General features: G+C 44.8%; 1 protein-coding gene across 2 annotated transcripts in view; it reads left to right on the top strand.

Annotated features, from left to right (window-relative positions):
- Positions 1 to 20064, top strand: part of hmmr (hyaluronan-mediated motility receptor (RHAMM)) — a 78002-nt gene that overhangs the window by 27737 nt on the left and 30201 nt on the right. For both annotated transcript variants that reach the window (XM_070877967.1, XM_070877966.1), the window contains 6 exons: positions 1762 to 1835; positions 2808 to 2894; positions 5802 to 5902; positions 7137 to 7223; positions 10149 to 10318; positions 13461 to 13597. In XM_070877967.1, the coding sequence (XP_070734068.1) occupies positions 1762 to 1835; positions 2808 to 2894; positions 5802 to 5902; positions 7137 to 7223; positions 10149 to 10318; positions 13461 to 13597 (656 nt within the window). The remainder of the gene's footprint in view (positions 1 to 1761; positions 1836 to 2807; positions 2895 to 5801; positions 5903 to 7136; positions 7224 to 10148; positions 10319 to 13460; positions 13598 to 20064) is intronic.

Genomic DNA, 20064 nt, shown 5'->3' with positions numbered 1-20064 from the left:
AAAAGGGAAGGTGCAACGAGACCTGGGTGTCATGGTACATCAGTCATTGAAGGTTAGCATGCAGGTACAGCAGGCGGTTAAGAAAGCAAATGGCATGTTGGCCTTCATAGCGAGGGGATTTGAATACAGGGGCAGGGAGGCGTTGCTACAGTTGTACAGGGCCTTGGTGAGGCCACACCTGGAGTATTGTGTACAGTTTTGGTCTCCTAACTTGAGGAAGGACATTCTTGCTATTGAGGGAGTGCAGCGAAGGTTCACCAGACTGATTCCCGGGATGGCGGGACTGACCTATCAAGAAAGATTGGATCAACTGGGCTTGTATTCACTGGAGTTCAGAAGAATGAGAGGGGACCTCATAGAAACGTTTAAAATTCTGACGGGTTTAGACAGGTTAGATGCAGAAAGAATGTTCCCAATGTTGGGGAAGTCCAGAACCAGGGGTCACAGTCTGAGGATAAGGGGTAAGCCATTTAGGACCGAGATGAGGAGAAACTTCTTCACCCAGAGAGTGGTGAACCTGTGGAATTCTCTACCACAGAAAGTAGTTGAGGCCAATTCACTAAATATATTCAAAAGGGAGTTAGATGAAGTCCTTACTACTCGGGGGATCAAGGGTTATGGCGAGAAAGCAGGAAGGGGGTACTGAAGTTTCATGTTCAGCCATGAACTCATTGAATGGCAGTGCAGGCTGGAAGGGCTGAATGGCCTACTCCTGCACCTATTTTCTATGTTTCTATGCTGACTTGGACCGATCCTGTCAGGCTGCTATTTCATCCTTAATAATTGATTCCAACATTTTCCCCACTACTGATGTCAGGCTAACCAGTCTATAATTCCCTGTTTTCTCTCTCCCTTTTTAAAAAAAAAAGTGATGATACATTAGCTACCCTCCAATCCATAGGAACTGATCCCAGTGTCGATAGACTGTTGGAAAATGACCACCAATGCATCCATTATGGCCTCCTCCTCCTATTTCTTAGGTCAAACTATTGATTAGATCATATGAAAATTATGTACATTGCATATACTCACATTAAAGTGGAATATTTCCAGAACATAAAATGCCAAGCACTAGAATAACCTGCTTGCAGATCAACACGTGCAGAATCCAAGAGGTTTACAGACTTTCCTAGGCCATGGTTTCTGAGTCCATGCTAGATTGTGCATTTCAGGAGAATCTGAAGCTATGTTGCCTGCAACAGTGAAAACCCTAATGTAAAAAATTTCAATAGAACTCCAGGGAGAGCTGATGTCAAGCAGTTCCAATATTTCTACAGGCAGCTGGAAAGAAATCTAAGTACTAAAATGAAACTTCAAACAGACCAAGTTGTAATTATTTGGTCAAGAGTTTTGATAGCAGACATCTGTCAAATTGACAACGTTCACATCATTTCAAGCCAATGTTTGAAGCAAGTTTACATGATATTTGAGCAAATTATTTCTTTTTAAAATGACTTGGGTGCGAGTGCATTTAAGTTCTCACTAGGGTTAAGATTTGTTTGTACATGCTGTTGTTTACGCTCCTTCCCTACTTCTGCCCCTCCCCCAGAGGCAAGTCTCATTTATAACTGGGCTGATTGGTACAGTTTTTTTGAAGTTTTAAAAGAAGCAGCTTCTCATGAGCATGTTTATCAGAGAAAGAGTAACCATCTTGTCTCCATTCGGTGGTTGGGTTATAAATGGGTAAATGTCACTATTGTGATAGTTTCTTCCCATTCCCACTGAAGATTACATTAAAGGGATCCTTTGTTTTTTAACCAGCTCTGACCGAGGAGTTGCGTGAAGAGAATAAAGTACTGCAAGAATATTTGGATGATGCCAATGAACAAATTCAGGTAATTGTTTGCACACACAGCTTTGTCAATACTTCTTAATTCTGTAATTCTCCCCTCGCATCCTGAACACTAAACTTCTTTTGACAAGATGGTCTCTGATTGCTGATAATGTCCCACGTGGCCCTTATTCACATATCAGCCTTGACTGTTGGAAGATTCTTCAACCCTCCAGCCTGGTCCTGTATGCACTTTGTCCTCGCACACTGCTGGCAGGGGTCACTGGTTAGCAATTGGGTGTGCATGCCCCTTGCTGTCTAGACCAGGAGTGCTGGGGCAAACTGATACTGCCTTTACTCACCACAGACCAGGGATTGAATCCGGAACCTGCCTGGTCTGTTCATGTACTCGCTCAATCGACTTGTTAAAGAATGACTTGCATTTCTCTAGCATCTTTCACAACCTCTGGTTATCCCAAAGCACTTTACAGCCAATGAAGTCATTTTGAAATGCAGTCACTTAATGTAGGAAAGGTGGCAACCAACTTTCGCACAGCAAGCTCCCACAAACAGCAATGTGGTACTGACCAGATAATCTGTTTTTGTGATGTTGATTGAAGGATAAATATTGACCCCAGGACACCGAGGAAAATGCCCTGTACTTTGAAATAGTGTCATGGGATCTTTAACATCCACGTGAGAGAGTTTAGTATCTCAATAGAAATACACCAGCTCTAACAGTGCAACGCTCTTTCAGTACTGCACTGGAGTGTCGGCCGAGATTTTGTGCTCCAGTCTCTGGAGTGGGACTTGAACCTACAACCTTCTGACTCGGGCGAGAATGCAACCCACTGATCCACGGCTGATGCCTTGAGCCAACAAGGGCATCCTAAATTTGTTTTTAAAATTCTGCAAAGAATATCCATTGTGTAATTTACCTGTAGTTACTTTCCCATATAGTTACCTTGTGTCTTGCACTCAGATTATCCGAACTACTGGTAAGGGCAGGAATGACATTCTTTGTTTAAATTGATAGGATCTTCATCTAGAGTTCAGCTCCAAAGTGAATGGCTACGAGAGCAAATTGGAGCAGCTCTCCACTGACTTGGAAGAAAAGTGCTCGGTAAGATTTGGTAACTATGGTTGGTTATGTTGTTCAACAGTCTGACAATATAACTCCTCGGTACTGTAGCTGGGAAAAGGTGTTCATTGTATCGTAGAATATTACAGCACAGAAGGAAGCCATTCGGCCCATTGAGTCTGTACTAGCTCCTTCGAAGAGTGATCCAGTCAGTCCCACTTCCCCCCCCCCCCCCGCTCTTTCCCCATATCCCTGCAATTTTTTTCTCTATATCTAATTCCCTTTTGAAGGCTGCTATTGAATCTGCTCCACCACCCTATCAGGCAGTGTATTTCAGACCCTGAGGCAGTGTATTCCTGATCCTTACCACTAGTTGAGGTTTTTAAAACTTTCTTCGTATTGCTTATGGTTCCTTTGCCAATCACCTTGAATCTGTGTCCTCTCGTTTTTAAGCCTTCAGCCATTGGAAACAGTTTTCCTTTCTTTATCTAAATATTTCATGATTTTAAACGCCTATCAAATCTCCTCATAGCTTCCTTTGCTCCAAGGAGAGCAAACTCGGGTTGTAACTATTCTAGTAAATTGTTCAGTTGCAATGATAACTAAGCATGCTCTGGCTGCAGCCCATGCTGGATGAGCTGGTCACATTTATCTGCAAGTTTACTGACGATACAGAGCTAGGTGGGGAGAGTAAGCTGAGAGGTCATAGCCTGCAAAGGGTTATAGACCGGTTAAATGAGTGGGCGATAAGATGGCAGACAGAGTATAGTGGGAGGTTATTCACTGGTAGGAAGAATAGAAAAACAGAATATGTTTTAATTGGTGAGAAACTATTAAATGTTGGTTTTCAGGGAGATTTGCCCCTTGTACAGGAAACACACAGTTAGCATGCAGGTACAGCAAGCAATTCAGAGGGCAAATGGCATGTTGACGTTTATTGCAAGGGTTTTGTAGGATAAGAGTATGGAGATCTTGCTGCAATTGTACAGGGCTTTGGTGAGGCCACACCTGGAGTACTGAGCACAGATTTGGTCTCCTTATCTGAGGAAGGACATACTTTGAGGCGGTGCAATGACCATTGAGGTGGTGCAATTCACCAGATTGATCCCTGGGATCAGATGGTTGTCCTATGAGGAGAGATTGAGTAGAATGGGCCTATACTCGCTGGAGTTTAGAAGAATGAGAGGTGATCTCATTGAAACAGACAAGATTCTGAGGGGGATTGACAGGGTAGATGCTGAGAGGTTGTTTCCCCTGGCTGGAGTATCTAGAACCAGGTGGCACTATATCGTCTCAGGATAAGGGGTCGTCCACTTAAGAGTGAGATAGAGAAGAATTCACTCGATTGTGATCTTTGGAATTCTCTGTCAGGATTGGATGCTGAGTCATTGAGTATATTCAAGGCTGAGATGGATAGAATTTGGGACCCGAGGGGAATCGAGGGATCTGGAGATCGGACAGGAGAGTGGAAGATCAACCATGATCATGAATGTCGGGGCAGTTTTGAGGGGCAGTAATTTTTATGTATTTGTATGGAATCTACCCACAGTCATCTCTCGGAGCACTCTGGCTGGATTCTGAAGATTGTGGGTTCATATCCCACTCCAAGATGTGAGCACAATCTATGATGCCACAATGCAGTACTGAAGAACTATTGGGTCAAGGCCTTGCATGCCGGCCCTTGTCCTGGAACTTTCTACAGCCGAGTGACTCCTTGGAATAGCAGGGTAATTGGGCCACATTTGGTGTCACCAAACCCAGAACTCTGGGGAGCTTTGAGTATAGCTCTGAAAATTCCAAAGGTGAGGAGGCTACCCATTGTCTGCCTCTGTAGCTATTGGAGTTCGGTTAGGAGCTGGACTGCCTGGTGGAGATTAGGAAAAGGAGAGGTGCAACGAGACCTGGGTGTCATGGTTCATCAGTCATTGAAAGTTGGCATGCAGGTACAGCAGGTGGTGAAGAAGGCAAATGGTATGTTGGCCTTCATAGCTAGGGGATTTGAGTATAGGAGCAGGTAGGTCTTAGTGCAGTTATACAGGACCTCGGTGAGGCCTCACCTGGAATATTGTGTTCAGTTTTGGTCTCCTAATCTGAGGAAGGACGTTCTTGCTATTGAGGGAGTACAGCGAAGGTTCACCAGACTGATTCCCGGGATGGCAGGACTGACATATGAGAGACTGGATCAACTGGGCCTTTATACATTGGAGTTTAGAAGGATGAGGGGACCTCATAGAAACATATAAGATTCTGACGGGACGGGACAGATTAGATGTGAGTAGAATGTTCCTGATGTTGGGGAAGTCCAGAACCAGGGGACATAGTCTTAGGATAAGGAGTAAGCCATTTTGGACTGAGATGAGGAGAAACTTCTTCACTCAGAGTTGTTAACCTGTGGAATTCCCTACTGCAGAGTTGTTGATTCCAGTTCATTGGATATATTCAAGAGGGAGTTAGATATGGCTCTTATGGTTAAGGGGATCAAGGGGTATGGAGAGAAAGCAGGAAAGGGGTACTGAGGGAATGATCAGCCATGATCTGATTGAATGGTGGTGCAGGCTCGAAGGGCCGAATGGTCTACTCCTGCACCTATTTTCTATGTTTCTATGTGTCTGGGTTCATTGGCCAAGCTTATTTTGCATCCTTTGCTTTGGCCAGTTTCAGTAGCTGTACTGGGGTGTCCTTGGTGCTTTGATCCTGCAAGATCAGAAGGATGAAAGCTGGAGAATGCAGCTGTTGGCAATTCCCGAACACATCCCGTTTATGATCTGCATTTGCTGATTAAGCTGAAGCTGTGGGCAGAAGGCTCGTTCCACTGGAGATGCAGCGCAATCCAAAAATACTGTCTTTGCCTCCGTAGTGTGAGCGGTGAAATATGTCTGCTTTCGCTTAAATGTTTGACACAAGTTGGCTGACATTTGGGCTTGTTAACTTCCTTCTATTCCATTTCAGGTCGCAGCAGTCAAGCAACAAGATACTGATGTAAACCTGCTCGCGGTGCAGAGTCTCCTGAAACAATCAACTGAAGAGGTTGCTGAGCTTCAGGAGAAACTGTATGTACTTCACAGACCAAACTGTGCTGTTGTAGAAGCTGCCTGCTCCCCATAGCCGTGATCTGTTTGCATTCAGTTCTACTCTTGAGTGGCTTTGTATAGTCTGTGTGTTTAGTGAGACTCTTTGATGGCTCATAAGAACATAAGAATTAGGAGCAGGAGTAGGCCATTCAGCCCTTCGAGCCTGCTCTGCCATTCAGTAAGATCATGGCTGATCTCCTACCTCAATTTCACTTTCCTGCACTGTCCCCATATCCCTTGATTCCCTTGCTATCCAAAAATCTATCAATCTCGTTCTTGAAAATACTGAAAGACTGAGCCTCCACAGCCCTCTGGGGTAGAAAATTCCAAAGATTCACCACCCTCCGAGTGAAGAAGTTTCTCCTCATCTCAGTCCTAAATGGCTGACCCCTTTATTCTGAGACTGTGGCCCCTGGTTCAAGATGCCCCAGCCCAGGGGAAACCTTCTCCCTCGATGTGTAGTAACAAGCAGTACAGAAAGCTCCAAGTTCAATCGGCAGTCTGTCCTAACCAGTGACAAGTTCCTCAGTGTCTCGGTTGACAAGTAATCAGCCAAGATTCCCTAATTGGTGCTGTTCCATGGCTCTTGCTTGGACACCAGATGGGAACAGGGTAAAGCAGACCTTTGATGAGTGTCTGCCAATATTCATGGTTCACCCATGGAAAATGGTCATGGTTGAGGTACTCGAGGGCTGTGGGTGCCTAGGGAACGAGCCCAACAAGAACGGGTGCCTTCGGGAGAGGGGAGGGGAATCTGTAGTGGATTTAGAAATGGGAGTAGTCTATTTGGTGTAAAAGAAAAGTGGAAGGTAGACCTTCACTAAGCACATGATTTTAAGTGATGATTATTGATATCCCAATATATTTTCACATTGTATTCATAGCAAACTTCACATTATGAAAAAGTCATAGTTGTCAACATAACCGGGACTACATTTTGAAGTAATTTCAGGTGCTTTGAGATGTCCTCAGGACCTGAAAGGTACTATCTAAGTCCAGGTTCTTAAGTCAACGGAAGGAGTGACTTGATGCTCACTGTACAACCTTTTTGATGAAAGTTTTTTGAAAATGTTAGAATTCCACATTTTATTATTTTATTTGGAAAGCTTGTCCATGTCTGACTGACAGCTGTAACTGTTAAACCTGCATGAACTCAGTTTGTTTTGACCCACAATGTGTTTCACATTGTATCTTTAAAACTTTTTTGGTTCAGGACTGTAATGGAGCAGCAGGAAGTGAAATTGAAGGAAGATAAAGTTGATACTGAAGTGAAACTCTCCTGTTATTTGGAAGAACTCAGGTATTTTTCAGGCTACTGGTGCGGATCCAAGAAATGTCTTTGCCTCTGTAAATCAGAAGATGTGACTTTCAAATCACTTAAAAATGGGAATTGAAATTACTGGCAAAGAATATAAATTGTACATGGGATGCACAGAAACAGCCCATTCAGCCCAACCAGTCCATGCCGGTGTTTATGCTCCACTCTGGCCTCCTCCTGGCTTTCCTCATCTAAATCTATCGGCATAACTCTCTTCCCTTCTCCCTCATATGCTTGTCCAGCCTCCTTAAATGCATCGATACTATTCACTTCAACCACTCCCTGTGGCAGCGAGTTCCACATTCTCACTACTCTTGGACAAAGAAGTTTCTTCTAAATTCCCAATTTGATTTCCTGTGACTATCATATTGATAGCCTCTAGTTATGCCAGGCAGACCAGTTGAACAAATACTTTGGTTCTGTCTTCACGAAGGAAGACACAAATAACCTTCTGGCAGTACTAGGGGACTGAGGGTCTAGTGAGAAGGAGGAACTGAAGGATATCCTTATTGGGTGGGAAATTGTGTTAGGGAAATTGATCAGATTGAAGGCTGATAAATCCCCGGGGCCTGATAGTCTGCATCCCAGAGTACTTAAGGAAGTGGCCCTTGAAATAGTGGATGCATTGGTGGTCATTTTCCAACATTCTATTGACTCTGGATCAGTTCCTATGGACTGGAGGGTAGCTAATGTAACACCACTTTTTAAAAAAGGAGGGAGAGAGAAAATGGGTAATTTTAGACCAGTTAGCCTGACATCAGTAGTGGGGAAAATGTTGGAATCAATTATTAACGATGTAATAGCAGCGCATTTGGAAAGCAGTGACAGGATCGGTCCAAGTCAACATGGATTTATGAAGGGGAAATCATGCTTGACAAATCGTCTGAAATTTTTTGAGGATGTAACTAGTAGAGTGGACAAGGGAGAACCAGTGGATGTGGTGTATTTGGAATTTCAAAAGGCTTTTGACAAGGTCCCACACAAGAGATTGGTGTGCAAAATTTAAAGCACATGGTATTGGGGGTAATGTACTGACGTGGATAGAGAACTGGTTGGCAGACAGGAAGCGGAGAGTTGGGATAAACGGGTCCTTTTCAGAATGGCAGGGAGTGACTAGTGAGGTGCCTCAGGGCTCAGTGCTGGGACCCCAGCTATTTACAATATACATTAATGATTTAGATGAAAGAATTGAGTGTAATATCTCCAAGTTTGCAGATGACACTAAACTGGGTGGCGGTGTGAGCTGTGAGGAAGATGCTAAGAGGCTGCAGGGTGACCGAGACAGGTTAGTTGAGTGGGCAAATGCATGGCAGATGCAGTATAATGTGGATAAATGTGAGGTTATCTACTTCGGGGGCAAAAACGCGAAGGCAGACTAGGAAAAGGGGAGGTGCAACGAGACCTGGGTATCATGGTACATCAGTCATTGAAAGTTGGCATACAGGTACAGCAGGCTGTGAAGAAGGCAAATGGAATGTTGGCCTTCATGGCTAGGGGTTTTGAGTGCAGGAGTAGGGGGGTCTTACTGCAGTTGTACAGGGCCTTGGTGAGGCCTCACCTGGAATATTGTGTTCAGTTTTGGTCTCCTAATCTGAGGAAGGACATTCTTGCTATTAAGGGAGTGCAGCGAAGGTTTACCAGACTGATTCCTGGGATGGCTGGACTGACATAAGAGGAGAGACTGGATCGACTGGGCCTTTATTCACTGGAGTTTAGAAGGATTAAAGGGGATCTCATCGAAACATATAAAATTCTGACAGGACTGGACAGGTTAGATGCAGGAAGAATATTCCTGATGTTGGGGAAGTCCGGAACCAGGGGACACAGTCGAAGGATAAGGGTTAAGCCATTTAGGACTGAGATGAGGAGAAACTTCTTCACTCAGAGTTGTTAACCTGTGGAATTCACTACTGCAGAGTTGTTGAAGTCAGTTCGTTCGATATATTCAAGAGGGAGTTAGATATGGCCCTTACGGCTAAAGGGATCAAGGGGTATGGAGAGAAAGCAGGAAAGGGGTACTGAGGGAATGATCAGCATAATCTTATTGAATGGTGGTGTAGGCTCGAATGGCCTACTCCTGCACCTATTTTCTATGTTTCTATGCTCTTCCCCACAAGTCGAAGCACATTGTCTACACGATCAAAACCTTTCAGAATTTTAAAGACCTCTACTAGGTCACTAAGCTTTTATCCTTTTAATGGGATAAGAAAGGCTGTGCTGACACTTGCTGAGAATGTTTACCTCTGCCAAGATGTAAAAAAAAACGGATATTCTTATGACTAGATTTGCCAATAATTCTAAGTTTTCTACATTCTTCTATATGGGGTGTGAGATGAAATAATTCTCTGTCGCCCGTCTCTGTCGCCCGTCTCCTGTCTCTCATTGAATGGCGGTGCAGGCTCGAAGGGCCGAATGGTCTACTCCTGCACCTATTTTCTATGTTCTGTCTCTGTCTGTCTGTCTGTCTGTCTGTCTTGTTTGTCTGTCTCTCTCTCGCTCCCCTTCCCCCTAATTGAGTAGAAAGGAAACGTCAGTGACCATGCTCCTGGCACACAGATCGGGACCTTTTCTGGTCCTTGTGCCTTTTAGGAGCCCCGCACTTTTGGCCAAAAATCTTCAACTCTCAGAATTGTTCCATCAGTGTAAAAGCTAAGTGACTAAACCCAGGGCAGCTGCATCAGATGTCTGCAGGGTTATATGTTCCATCAAGTGAGATTCAGTTAAATTTAAATAATTTTCTAACTGCCCTACGTACATGCCAGGGCATGCAAGTTCAAAAACATGTTTATAAACCTATCTAATGTGTATTCAGCAATTTGGTTCTGGAATGGAATCGAGTATTGTAATTTGGATGTATTTAGTGCAGGTGCTTGTAAAACCTATTGCTGTATTGTCCTTTTTTTTCAGTCAGATAAAGGTGCAGCTTGAAAGATCTAAAGAGGAGTCAGAGGAACAGCTTGTTCAGCAGGAAAAGGAGATAATAAATCTCAAAAACTACCTGAAGGAGAAAGATGAGATTCACTGTGAACAGATGAAGGAAATTAATGAGAAATGTCAGCATCTCGAACAGGAAAAAGGTACCGTTGTTAAAGAATGACTAACGTCTGACATGTGTTGCGGGTTATCTGTCTTCATAGCCACCTCTGCTCCCACTTGTTCTGTGAATGAATTGCAGAGTTTATGACCAGCACATTGCCAATCCATCAAATTTTTTGCTGGTTAAAATTACTCTGGGAACGTCCCCTTCAAAAAGTCTGACAATTCAGCTGCTAATGAGAACTTGACAAGTGCAGGCTGGGAATTGAGCCCTTAAATAATGAGTGATTTATCCGCAGCATAACTAAGACCGCCTATTTCCACCTCTAACAGTCTCCGCCCCTTGCCTTAGCACATCTGCTTAAACCCTCATCCATGCCATTGTTAACTCTAGGCTTGACTATTCCAATGCACCCCTGGCTGGGCCTCCCACATTCTACCCAAGTAAATGGGTCATCCAAAACTCGGCTGTCCGTGTCCTAACTCGCACCAAGTCCCGCTCACCCATCACCCCCTGTGCTCACTGACCCATGTCCTAACTCACACCGAGTCCCGCTCACTGACCCGTGTCCTAACTCGCACCGAGTCCCGCTCACCCATCACCCCCTGTGCTCACTGACCCGTGTCCTAACTCGCACCCAGTCCCACTCACCCATCACCCCCTGTGCTCGCTGCCCCGTGTCCTAACTCGCACCAAGTCCCGCTCACCCATCACCCCCTGTGCTCACTGCCCCCGTGTCCTAACTCACACCAAGTCCCGCTCACCCATCACCCCCTTGGCCCCCGGTTATGCAATGCCTCGATTTCAAATTTCTCATCTTTGTTTTCAAATCCCTCCATGGCCCTCGCCCCTCCCTTTCTCTAATCTCCTCCAGCCCCACAACCCCCTGAGATGTCTGCGCTCCTCTAATATTCCGTCGTCTTCAGCATTCCTGATTTATAATCCCTCAACCATTGGCCTTCTGTTGCCTCGACCCTAACCTCTGGGATTATCTACCTAAACCTCTCCGCCTCTCCCTCCTCCTTTTAAGATGCTCCTTTTAAACCTACCTCTTTGACCAAGCTTTTGGTCACCTGCCCTAATTCCTCCTCATGTGGCTTGGTGTCATTTATATGTCTTAACACTGCTGTGAGGCGACTTGGGGCGTTTTACTAAGTTAAAGGTGCTATATAAATACAAGTTGTTATAAACTGATCCAGTGAAATGGAATTTCATCTGCCTTGGAACATTTTATGTAAATTATAATGGATAACTTGCATTTATATAGCACAGTTAATGTAGCAAAATGTCCCAAGGCAGTTAACAAGTATCAAGAAAAATATTATTGATGCACAGCCACAGAAAGCGATATCAGGACAGATGACCGCAAGTTTAATCAGAGGTAGGTTTTAAGGAGGAGAGGGAGGTAGAGAGGTGGCATGGTTTAGGGGCCCAGGCAGCTGAAAGCACAGCCGCCAATGGTTGAGCGATTAATATCAGGGATGTTTAAGAGTCCAGGAGTGCAGAGATCTCCTGCTTGTAGGGCTGCAGGTGGTTTGAGATGGGGAGGGATGAGGCCATGGAGGGATTTGAAAATGAGAATGATGATTTTAAAATTGAACATTGTTGGACTGGGACCCAATGTAGGTCAGCGAGTACAAGAGTGATGGGTGAACGAGACTTGGAACAAGGGAAGAAATGGGTAGCAGAGTTTTGGATAAGTACAAGGTTATGGCGGGTTGATGGAAGGCCAGGAAAGCATTGGAATAGTCAAGTCTAGAGTAATAAAGGCACGGATAAGGATTTAAGCTGATGAGCTACGGCAGGGGCAGAGTCGAGCGATGTTGGGAGTAGGCAGTCTTGGTGATGGAGCGGATATGTGGTCGGAAGCTCATCTCGGGGTCAAACACAACGCCAAGATTGGCAGGAATAGTAACGGCAGGAGTTTGTGTCCAGGACCAAAGGCCATGGCTTCAGTCTTCCTAATATTGAGACAGAGGAAATTTCTGCTCCAGCAATATTCGATGTCTTGACAAACATTGTGACAAATCAAACAGTGGAGGGGTCCAGAGAGGCGGTGGTGAGAGCCAAGTGTTTAAAATCATGTACAAGTGTCTAAACTCCGGAGTTGTATATTGTGTATGACCAGGGATATGTTTCTGCTGCTGAACAAGTTTATGTTGGTATAAAAACAGTGCTAGAAGCACTCAGCATGTCGGGCAGCATCTGTGGAGAGAGAAACTGTTAACGTTTCAGGTCTGTGACCCTTTGTCACCGACCTGTAACATTAACTCTGATTCTCTCTCCAGATGCTGCCTGACATGCTGAGTATCTCCAGCATTTTCTGTGTTTTATTTCCGATTTCCAGCATCCGCAGTATGTTGCTTTTGTATTCTGTTTGTGCAGTCCCCAAGACACCAACATAATGTTAGTTGTCAATGCATGGAGATGCATCCTTCAATGGGTTAAATCCATGTGTTGCCAGTACAGTGCACTCCCACTGTGTGTCCACATTGAGCTGCAAGTACTCCATGATGTCGGCCAGCAATATCGTCTGTGCTCTCATGAATCATGGCTAGTGGGCTCCTGCAGTTTGAAATGTACCCTAGTGGTAGTTGATGCCTTCAGAGGAGTATAGACAATTTTTATTTTTAAATGATTTAAGCGATCTCCTGGACTAGTTTCGATCGCCTGGATGGGTCGGAGAGGAATTTTCTCAGATTTTTTTCTCCCTAAATTGGCCTGGGTTTTTATCTGTTTTTTGCCTCTCCCAGGAGATCACATGGCTCCGGTTGGGGTGGAGTGTAGAATGTTTTTAGTATAAGAGCTGTTGCAGTGGTGTGGGGCAGACTGGTTGGGCTGGGTGCTCTTTGCCTTTATGTCATTGTTCATGGGTTTGTATGTAACCTTTAGGGCTGCTGACCGAGGGCCGTGCGGTTCTTTGTCGGCCGGCGCGGACACGATGGGCCGAAATGGCCTCCTTCTGCCCTGTAAATTTCTATGTTTCTATTCACTAGTTGTTATGCAGCAAAGCAGTCTAAGCTGACATTTGAATAAGTGGAACATCGATTAGTGTTCAATAATAATGAATGTCAGCTCCATTTTACTGCAGGGAGCTCTACTTGTTTCCCACCACACAAGGCCACGGCGATGTGCAACTGGGTGGCATTTTAGCTGCAATTAACTTTTTTTTTCTTTTGTAGAAAGAGTGGAGGCGGAATGTAATGAGACGGAGCAAGGTCTAACTGGAGAGTTGGCTGTAATGAAAGAAAGACTGGATCAGATGGAACAAGATCTGCAGCGGAAACAAGATGAACTTTCCTCTGTCAAACGGGAGAAGGTAAAAGTTACAGGAAACTAGACTGGTTACAAGAACCTTACAGCAGCCTGTACACTTGCTTTTTAATGTGCCTTGGTACTGTAACCCTGGGACCATAATCACTTTCACCTCTGCACTCTTAAACTTCTTTTAGTCAGCAATGGGATATAGACAGGTTATGAGAGTGGGCAAGGTGATGGCAGATGGAGTATAATGTGGAGAAATGTGAAGTTATTCAATTTGGTAGGAATAATAGATAAACACAATATATTTTTAAATGGTGAGAAACTGTTAAATGTTATGGGGATTTGGGTGTCCTTGTACACATAAAACAAAGTTAACATGCAGGTACAGCAAGCAATTAGAAAGGCAAATGGCATGTTGGCCTTTATTGCAAGGGAGTTGGAGTATAAGGGTAGTAAGGAAGTCTTGCTACAATTGTTTAGGGCCCTGGTGAGATCACACCTGGAGTACTGTGCACAGTTTTGGTCTCCATACCCAAGGAAGGACATACTTGCCTTTTTGAGGGAGTGCAACAAAGGATCACTAGATTGATTCCTGGGATGAGGAGCGATTGAGTAGAATGGGTCTATACTCTTTGGAGTTTAGACGAATAAGAGGTGATATCATTGAAACATATAAAATATTTTGAGGGCATAACAGGGCAGATGCTGTTTTCCCCCGGGCTGGAGAGTCTAGAACCAGGGGTCATAATCTCAGGATATGGGGTCGGCCATTTAGGACTGAGATGAGGTGGAATTTCTTCACTGAGTGGTGAATCTTTGGAATCCTCTACCCCAAAAGGGTAGTGGATGCTGGATCATTGAGTATATTCAGGGCTGAGATTGATAGATTTTTGGACTCTAGGAGAATCCAGGGATATGGGGATCAGGTGGGGAAATGGAGTTGAGGTCGAAGATCAGCCATGATCTTACTGAATGGCTCGAGGGACCATATGGCCTACTCCGACTCCTAATTCTTGGCTTCTTGTATCTGTCCCACTATTACTTTGTTGTGGAAGGCTGGTGCCCTCACATGCGAGTGGAGGAGCTCTGTTCATTGATTCTCGTTCCATTATTGGGGAGGAGGGAGAGGAGATCTCAAACTGGTGATGGTGATGAGTGCAATTTGCGATCCTTCTGTAGGATGTAAGCAGTTTAATGGGCATCTTGTACCCCTGAAGGCATTCCTTGGCCGGGTGATGTGTATTTCTCATAGCTGAACAGTTGCTGTTCATGTGATTCACTCCGAAGTTTTCCTCTAAATGTAAAATGAACAATGGTTTTAAAAGGCAGCTGAATTGAAAACTAGTTGTTTTCCATCAGCTGGGGTGGTCCTTGGCTACAGGCTATGATTTGTGTTGTATTCAGTCTTGCTGTATATTTTTCAACCTGAAGTTTACAAGTGTGATTTTCAACACACATTTTATCACTGCCTTCAGTTGCCAAGTGAGAATTTTTGCTGTTTTTGATTTTAACTTTGACACCACCTGTATGATCTACCATTCTTTAAATAGGGTGCAGCTGGAAAAACAAGCCACCGTTCCTCTAAGCTGCGAGGGTGTGTGGCCGTGCAGCAATCCGGAGGTCTCGCACACCCCACACATTATTTAAAGGAAACATTGAACCGCTCCACTGTGTAGTCTTAACATCATGGACAGTTGTGAATTTGAATTGTCATATGTGACTCTGTGTAGCCCTCGCACTTCTGAGTCCAAAGTTCATGGGTTCAAACTCCACTCCAGAGAATTGAGCCTATAATCCAGGCTGACTACACAGATCCCCGGTTGACTGGTGGACCCAGCAACGACGGAAGCAGTCAGAGCTCGAATGGCATCCAGCTGAGACTGCACGAGAGCAGTCTGAGCTTCGATGCCAGCAACCATTCTCTGCATTACAGCTCTAAGACCTTGCATTGCTCCTGCCTGTGCTGCAATGGAAGCTGCCACATTGTCCATGAGACGTGTCATGAGGTCTGGGTCCACACGCTGGGAGTCCACCACCGTCTGCACACTGGCAATGATGGGCTCTATGGTGTGCACAGAGCTCCGCAATGTTGGAGGTGGACTCCTCCACACTCCTTCCCATTGCCCAGAGGCTCTCGGGCACCCTGGCCATTGTAGCTATCATCCTTGTTGTGAACGCCTCCCATCGAGGTCCTCATCCGAGTCCTGTGCAGCAGAACACATGTGCGAACACACTCTCCGGGGAGCTAGTTCCCGAGCTACCCTGTCTCCTTGGCCTTGCTGCAGCCCGCTTGTCCCCAGTGCACAAGACTCGTGTTAAAGTGAAGTCAGGAGGTCACAAATAGTGTCTGCATTCCCAGCTCTATCAGGAGCTGTAAAGTGATAAAGACTTGTGGGATGAGCAAAGGAGAGGGGATGAAAATACCGTTGCCCCCAACGATACACTTGCTGGGAACAGCGCATCTCTCCGATGCTCCACTGCTACCTCCAATGCGGCATCGGTGAACCGACGGGAGCTCTCCCTTTGATTTGCATTGGGAGCCAGCCATAGCCATGAGGTCTTTCAGTTGGCCTCGGGTCGACTTCAGTTGCAGGAATGGTGAAAATGAGCAGCTGCAGATTGATGCAACCTCCCCTTTAAGAGCTGGAATGAGCCAATGTGAAGGATTGAAGGATGATTAGAAATTAGGTGCATGAGCAGGCCATTCGAGCCTGCACCGCCATTCAGTAAGATCATGGCTGATCATTCAACCTCAGTACCCCTTTCCTGCTTTCTCTCCATACCCCTTGATCCCTTTGGCTGTAAGGGCCATATCTAACTCCCTTTTGAATATATCTAACGAACTGGCCTCAACAACTCTGGTAGGGACTTCCACAGGTTAACAACTCTCAGATGAGGAGAAACTTCTTCACTCTCAGTCCTAAATGGCTTACCCCTTATCCTTAGACCACATCCCCTGGTTCTGGACTTCCCCAACATTGGGAACATTTTTCCAGCATCTAACCTGTCCAGTCCTGTCAGAATTTTGTAAGTTTCTATGAGATCCTCTCTCATTCATCTAAACTCCAGTGGATACAAGTCCAGTTGATCCAGTCTCTCCGCATGTCAGTCCAGCCATCCCAGGAATCAGTCTGGTGAACCTTCGCTGTACTCCCTCAATAGCAAGAACATCCTTCCTCAGATTAGGAGACCAAAACTGAACACAATATTCCAGGTGAGGCCTCACCAAGGCCCTGTACAGCTGCAGAAAGACCTCCCTGCTCCTATACTCAAATCCCCTCGCTATGAAGGCCAACATGCCATTTGCCTTCTTCATCGTCTGTTGTACCTGCATGCCAACCTTCAATGACTGATGTACCATGACACCCAGGTCTTGTTGCACTTCCCCTTTTCCTAATCTGTCACCATTCAGATATTCTGCCTTCGTATTTTTGCCCCCAAAGTGGTTAACCTCACATTTATCCACATTATACTGCATCTGCCATGCATTTGCCCACTCACCTAACCTGTCCAAATCACCCTGCAGCCTTTTAGCATCTTCCTCACAGCTCACACCGCCACCCAGCTAAGTGTCATCTGCAAACTTGGAGATATTACTCAATTCCCTCATCCAAATCATTAATGTATATTGTAAATAGCTGGGGTCCCAGCACTGAACCCTGCGGCATCCCACTAGTCACTGCCTGCCATTCTGAAAAGGACTCGTTTATCCCGACTCTGCTTCCTGTCTGCCAACCAGTTCTCTATCCATGTCAGTACATTACCCCCAATACCATGTGCTTTAATTTTGCACACCAATCTCTTGTCAAAAGCCTTTCGAAAGTCCAAATGCACCACATCCACAGGTTCTTCCCTGTCCACTCTATTAGTTACATCCTCAAAAAAAATTCTAGAAGATTTGCCAAGCAGAATTTCCCTTTCATAAATCCATGCTGACTTGAACTGATCCTGTCACTGCTTTCCAAATCTGCTGCTATTTCATCTTTAATAATTGATTCCAACATTTTCTCCACTACTGATGTTGGGCTAACCGGTCTTTAATTACCCGTTTTCTCTCTCTCTCCTTTCTTTAAAAAGTGGGGTTACATTAACTACCCTCCAGTACATAGGAAGCGATCCAGAGTCGATAGACTGTTGGAAAATGATCACCAATGTATCCACTATTTCTAGGGCCACTTCCTTAAGTACTCTGGGATGCAGACTATCAGGCCCCGGGGATTTATCGGCCTTCAATCCATCAATTTCCCTGACACAATTTCCCGCCTAATAAGTATTTCCTTCAGTTCCTCCTTCTCACTAGACCCTCGGTCCCCTAATATTTCCAGAAGGTTATTTGTGTCTTCCTTCGTGAAGACAGAACCAAAATATTTGTTTAACTGGTCTGCCATTTCTTTGTTCCCCATTATAAATTCACCTGCATCTGACTGCAAAGGACCTACGTTTGCTTTCACTAATCTTTTTCATTTCTCATATCTATAGAAGTTTTTGCAGTCAGTTTTTATGTTCCCAGCAAGCTTCCTCTCGTACTCTATTTTCCTCCTCCTAATTAAACCCTTTGTCCTCCTCTGCTGTATTACAAAATTCTCCCAGTCCTCAGGTTTGCTGCTTTTTCTGGCCAATTTATATGCCTCTTCCTTGGATTTAACACTATCCTTAATTTCCCTTGTTAGCCACGGTTGAGCCACCTTCCCCGTTTTATTTTTACTCCAGACAGGGATGTAATTGTTTACGTTCATCCATGTGATCTTTAAATGTTTGCCATTGCCTATCCACCGTCAACCCTTTAAGTATCACTCGCCAGTCTATGCTAGACAATTCACACCTCAAACCATCGAAATTACCTTTCCTTACGTTCAGGACCCTAGTCTCTGAATTAACTGTGTCACTCTCCATCTTAATAAAGAATTCTACCATATTATGGTCACTCTTCCCCAAGGGGCCTTGCATAACAAGATTGTTAATTAGTCCTTTCTCATTACACGTCACCCAGTCTAGGATGGCCAGCCCTCTAGTTGGTTCCTTGACATTGGTCTAGAAAACCATCCCTAATACACTCCAGGAAATCCTCCTCCACTACATTGCTACCAGTTTGGTTAGCCCAATCAATATGTAGATTAAAGTCACCCATGGTAACTGCTGTACCTTTCATTGCACACATCCCTAATTTCTTGTTTGATGCTGTCCCCAACCTCACTACTACTGTTTGGTGGTCTGTGCACAACTCCCACTAGCGTTTTCTGCCCTTTGGTATTCCGTAGCTCCACCCATACAGATTCCACATCATCCAAGCTAATGTCCTTCCTTACTATTGCATTAATTTCCTCTTCAATCACCAATGCCACCCCGCCTCCTTTTCCTCTCTGCCTATCCTTCCTAAATGTTGAATACCTCTGGATGTTGAGTTCCCAGCCTTGGTCACCCTGGAGCCATGTCTCTGTGATGCCAATTACATCATATCCGTTAACTGCTATTTGCGCAGTTAATTCATCCATCTTGTTCCGAATACTCCTCGCATTGAGGCACTGCGCCTTCAGGCTTGTCTTTTTAACACACTTTGTCCCTTTAGAATTTTGCTGTAATGTGGCCCTTTTTGTTTTTTGCCTTTGGTTTCTCTGCCCGCCACTTTTACTTTTACTTCTTTCTATCTTTTGCTTCTGCCCCCATTCTACTTCCCTCTGTCTCCCTGCATAGGTTCCCATCCCCCTGCCATATTAGTTTAACCCTTCCCCAACAGCACTAGCAAACACTCCCCCTAGGACATTGGTTCTAGTCCTGCCCAGGTGCAGTACCGGTTTGTACTGGTCCCACCTCCCCCAGAACCGGTTCCAATGTCCCAGGAATTTGAATCCCTCCGAGCTGCACCACTTCTCAAGCCACGTATTCATCTGAGTTATCCTACGATTCCTACTCTGACTAGCACGTGGCACTGGTAGCAATCCTGAGATTACTACTTTTGCGGTCCTACTTTTTAATTTAACTCCTAGCTCCCTTAACCTTCTAAATTCTATGGAGTACAACCCTAATGTGTATAATCTATTCTCCTAACTTAATCCTTCCAAAGGTGTGGGGCCCAGAACGGCTCTCAGTATTTCACGTGTGGTCTAACCAGGGTTTTGTACAGCTGCAGCATAACATCTACCCCTTTGTATTCTCGTCCTCCAGATATAAAGGCCAGCATTCCATTAGCCTTTTTGATTATTGCTGTATCTGTTGATTAAATTTGAATGATATATGTACCTGGATCCCCAAGGCTCTTTGTGCCACTACTGTTTTTAGCTTTTCACCATTTCGAAAGTACTCTGTTCTTTTGTTTTTAGGTCCAAAGTAGATGACCTCACATTTGCCCATTCACTTCATCTGTCAATATCCCTTTGTCATTTTATGCTTTCATCTACACTGCCTGCAATGCCGCCTATCTTTGTATAATTTGCAAATTTGGATCTATAACTTACTATGCCATCTAAGTCATTAATAGTGAAAATAGTTGAGGCCCCAACACAGATCCCTGCTAGTCACATCCTG

This window comes from Pristiophorus japonicus, chromosome 4, assembly GCF_044704955.1.
Source record: "Pristiophorus japonicus isolate sPriJap1 chromosome 4, sPriJap1.hap1, whole genome shotgun sequence".
In the NCBI taxonomy this organism is placed as follows: Eukaryota; Metazoa; Chordata; class Chondrichthyes; family Pristiophoridae; genus Pristiophorus; species Pristiophorus japonicus.
The sequence above is the reverse complement of the archived record's forward strand: the minus strand, read 5'-3'. Positions and strand labels throughout refer to the sequence as shown.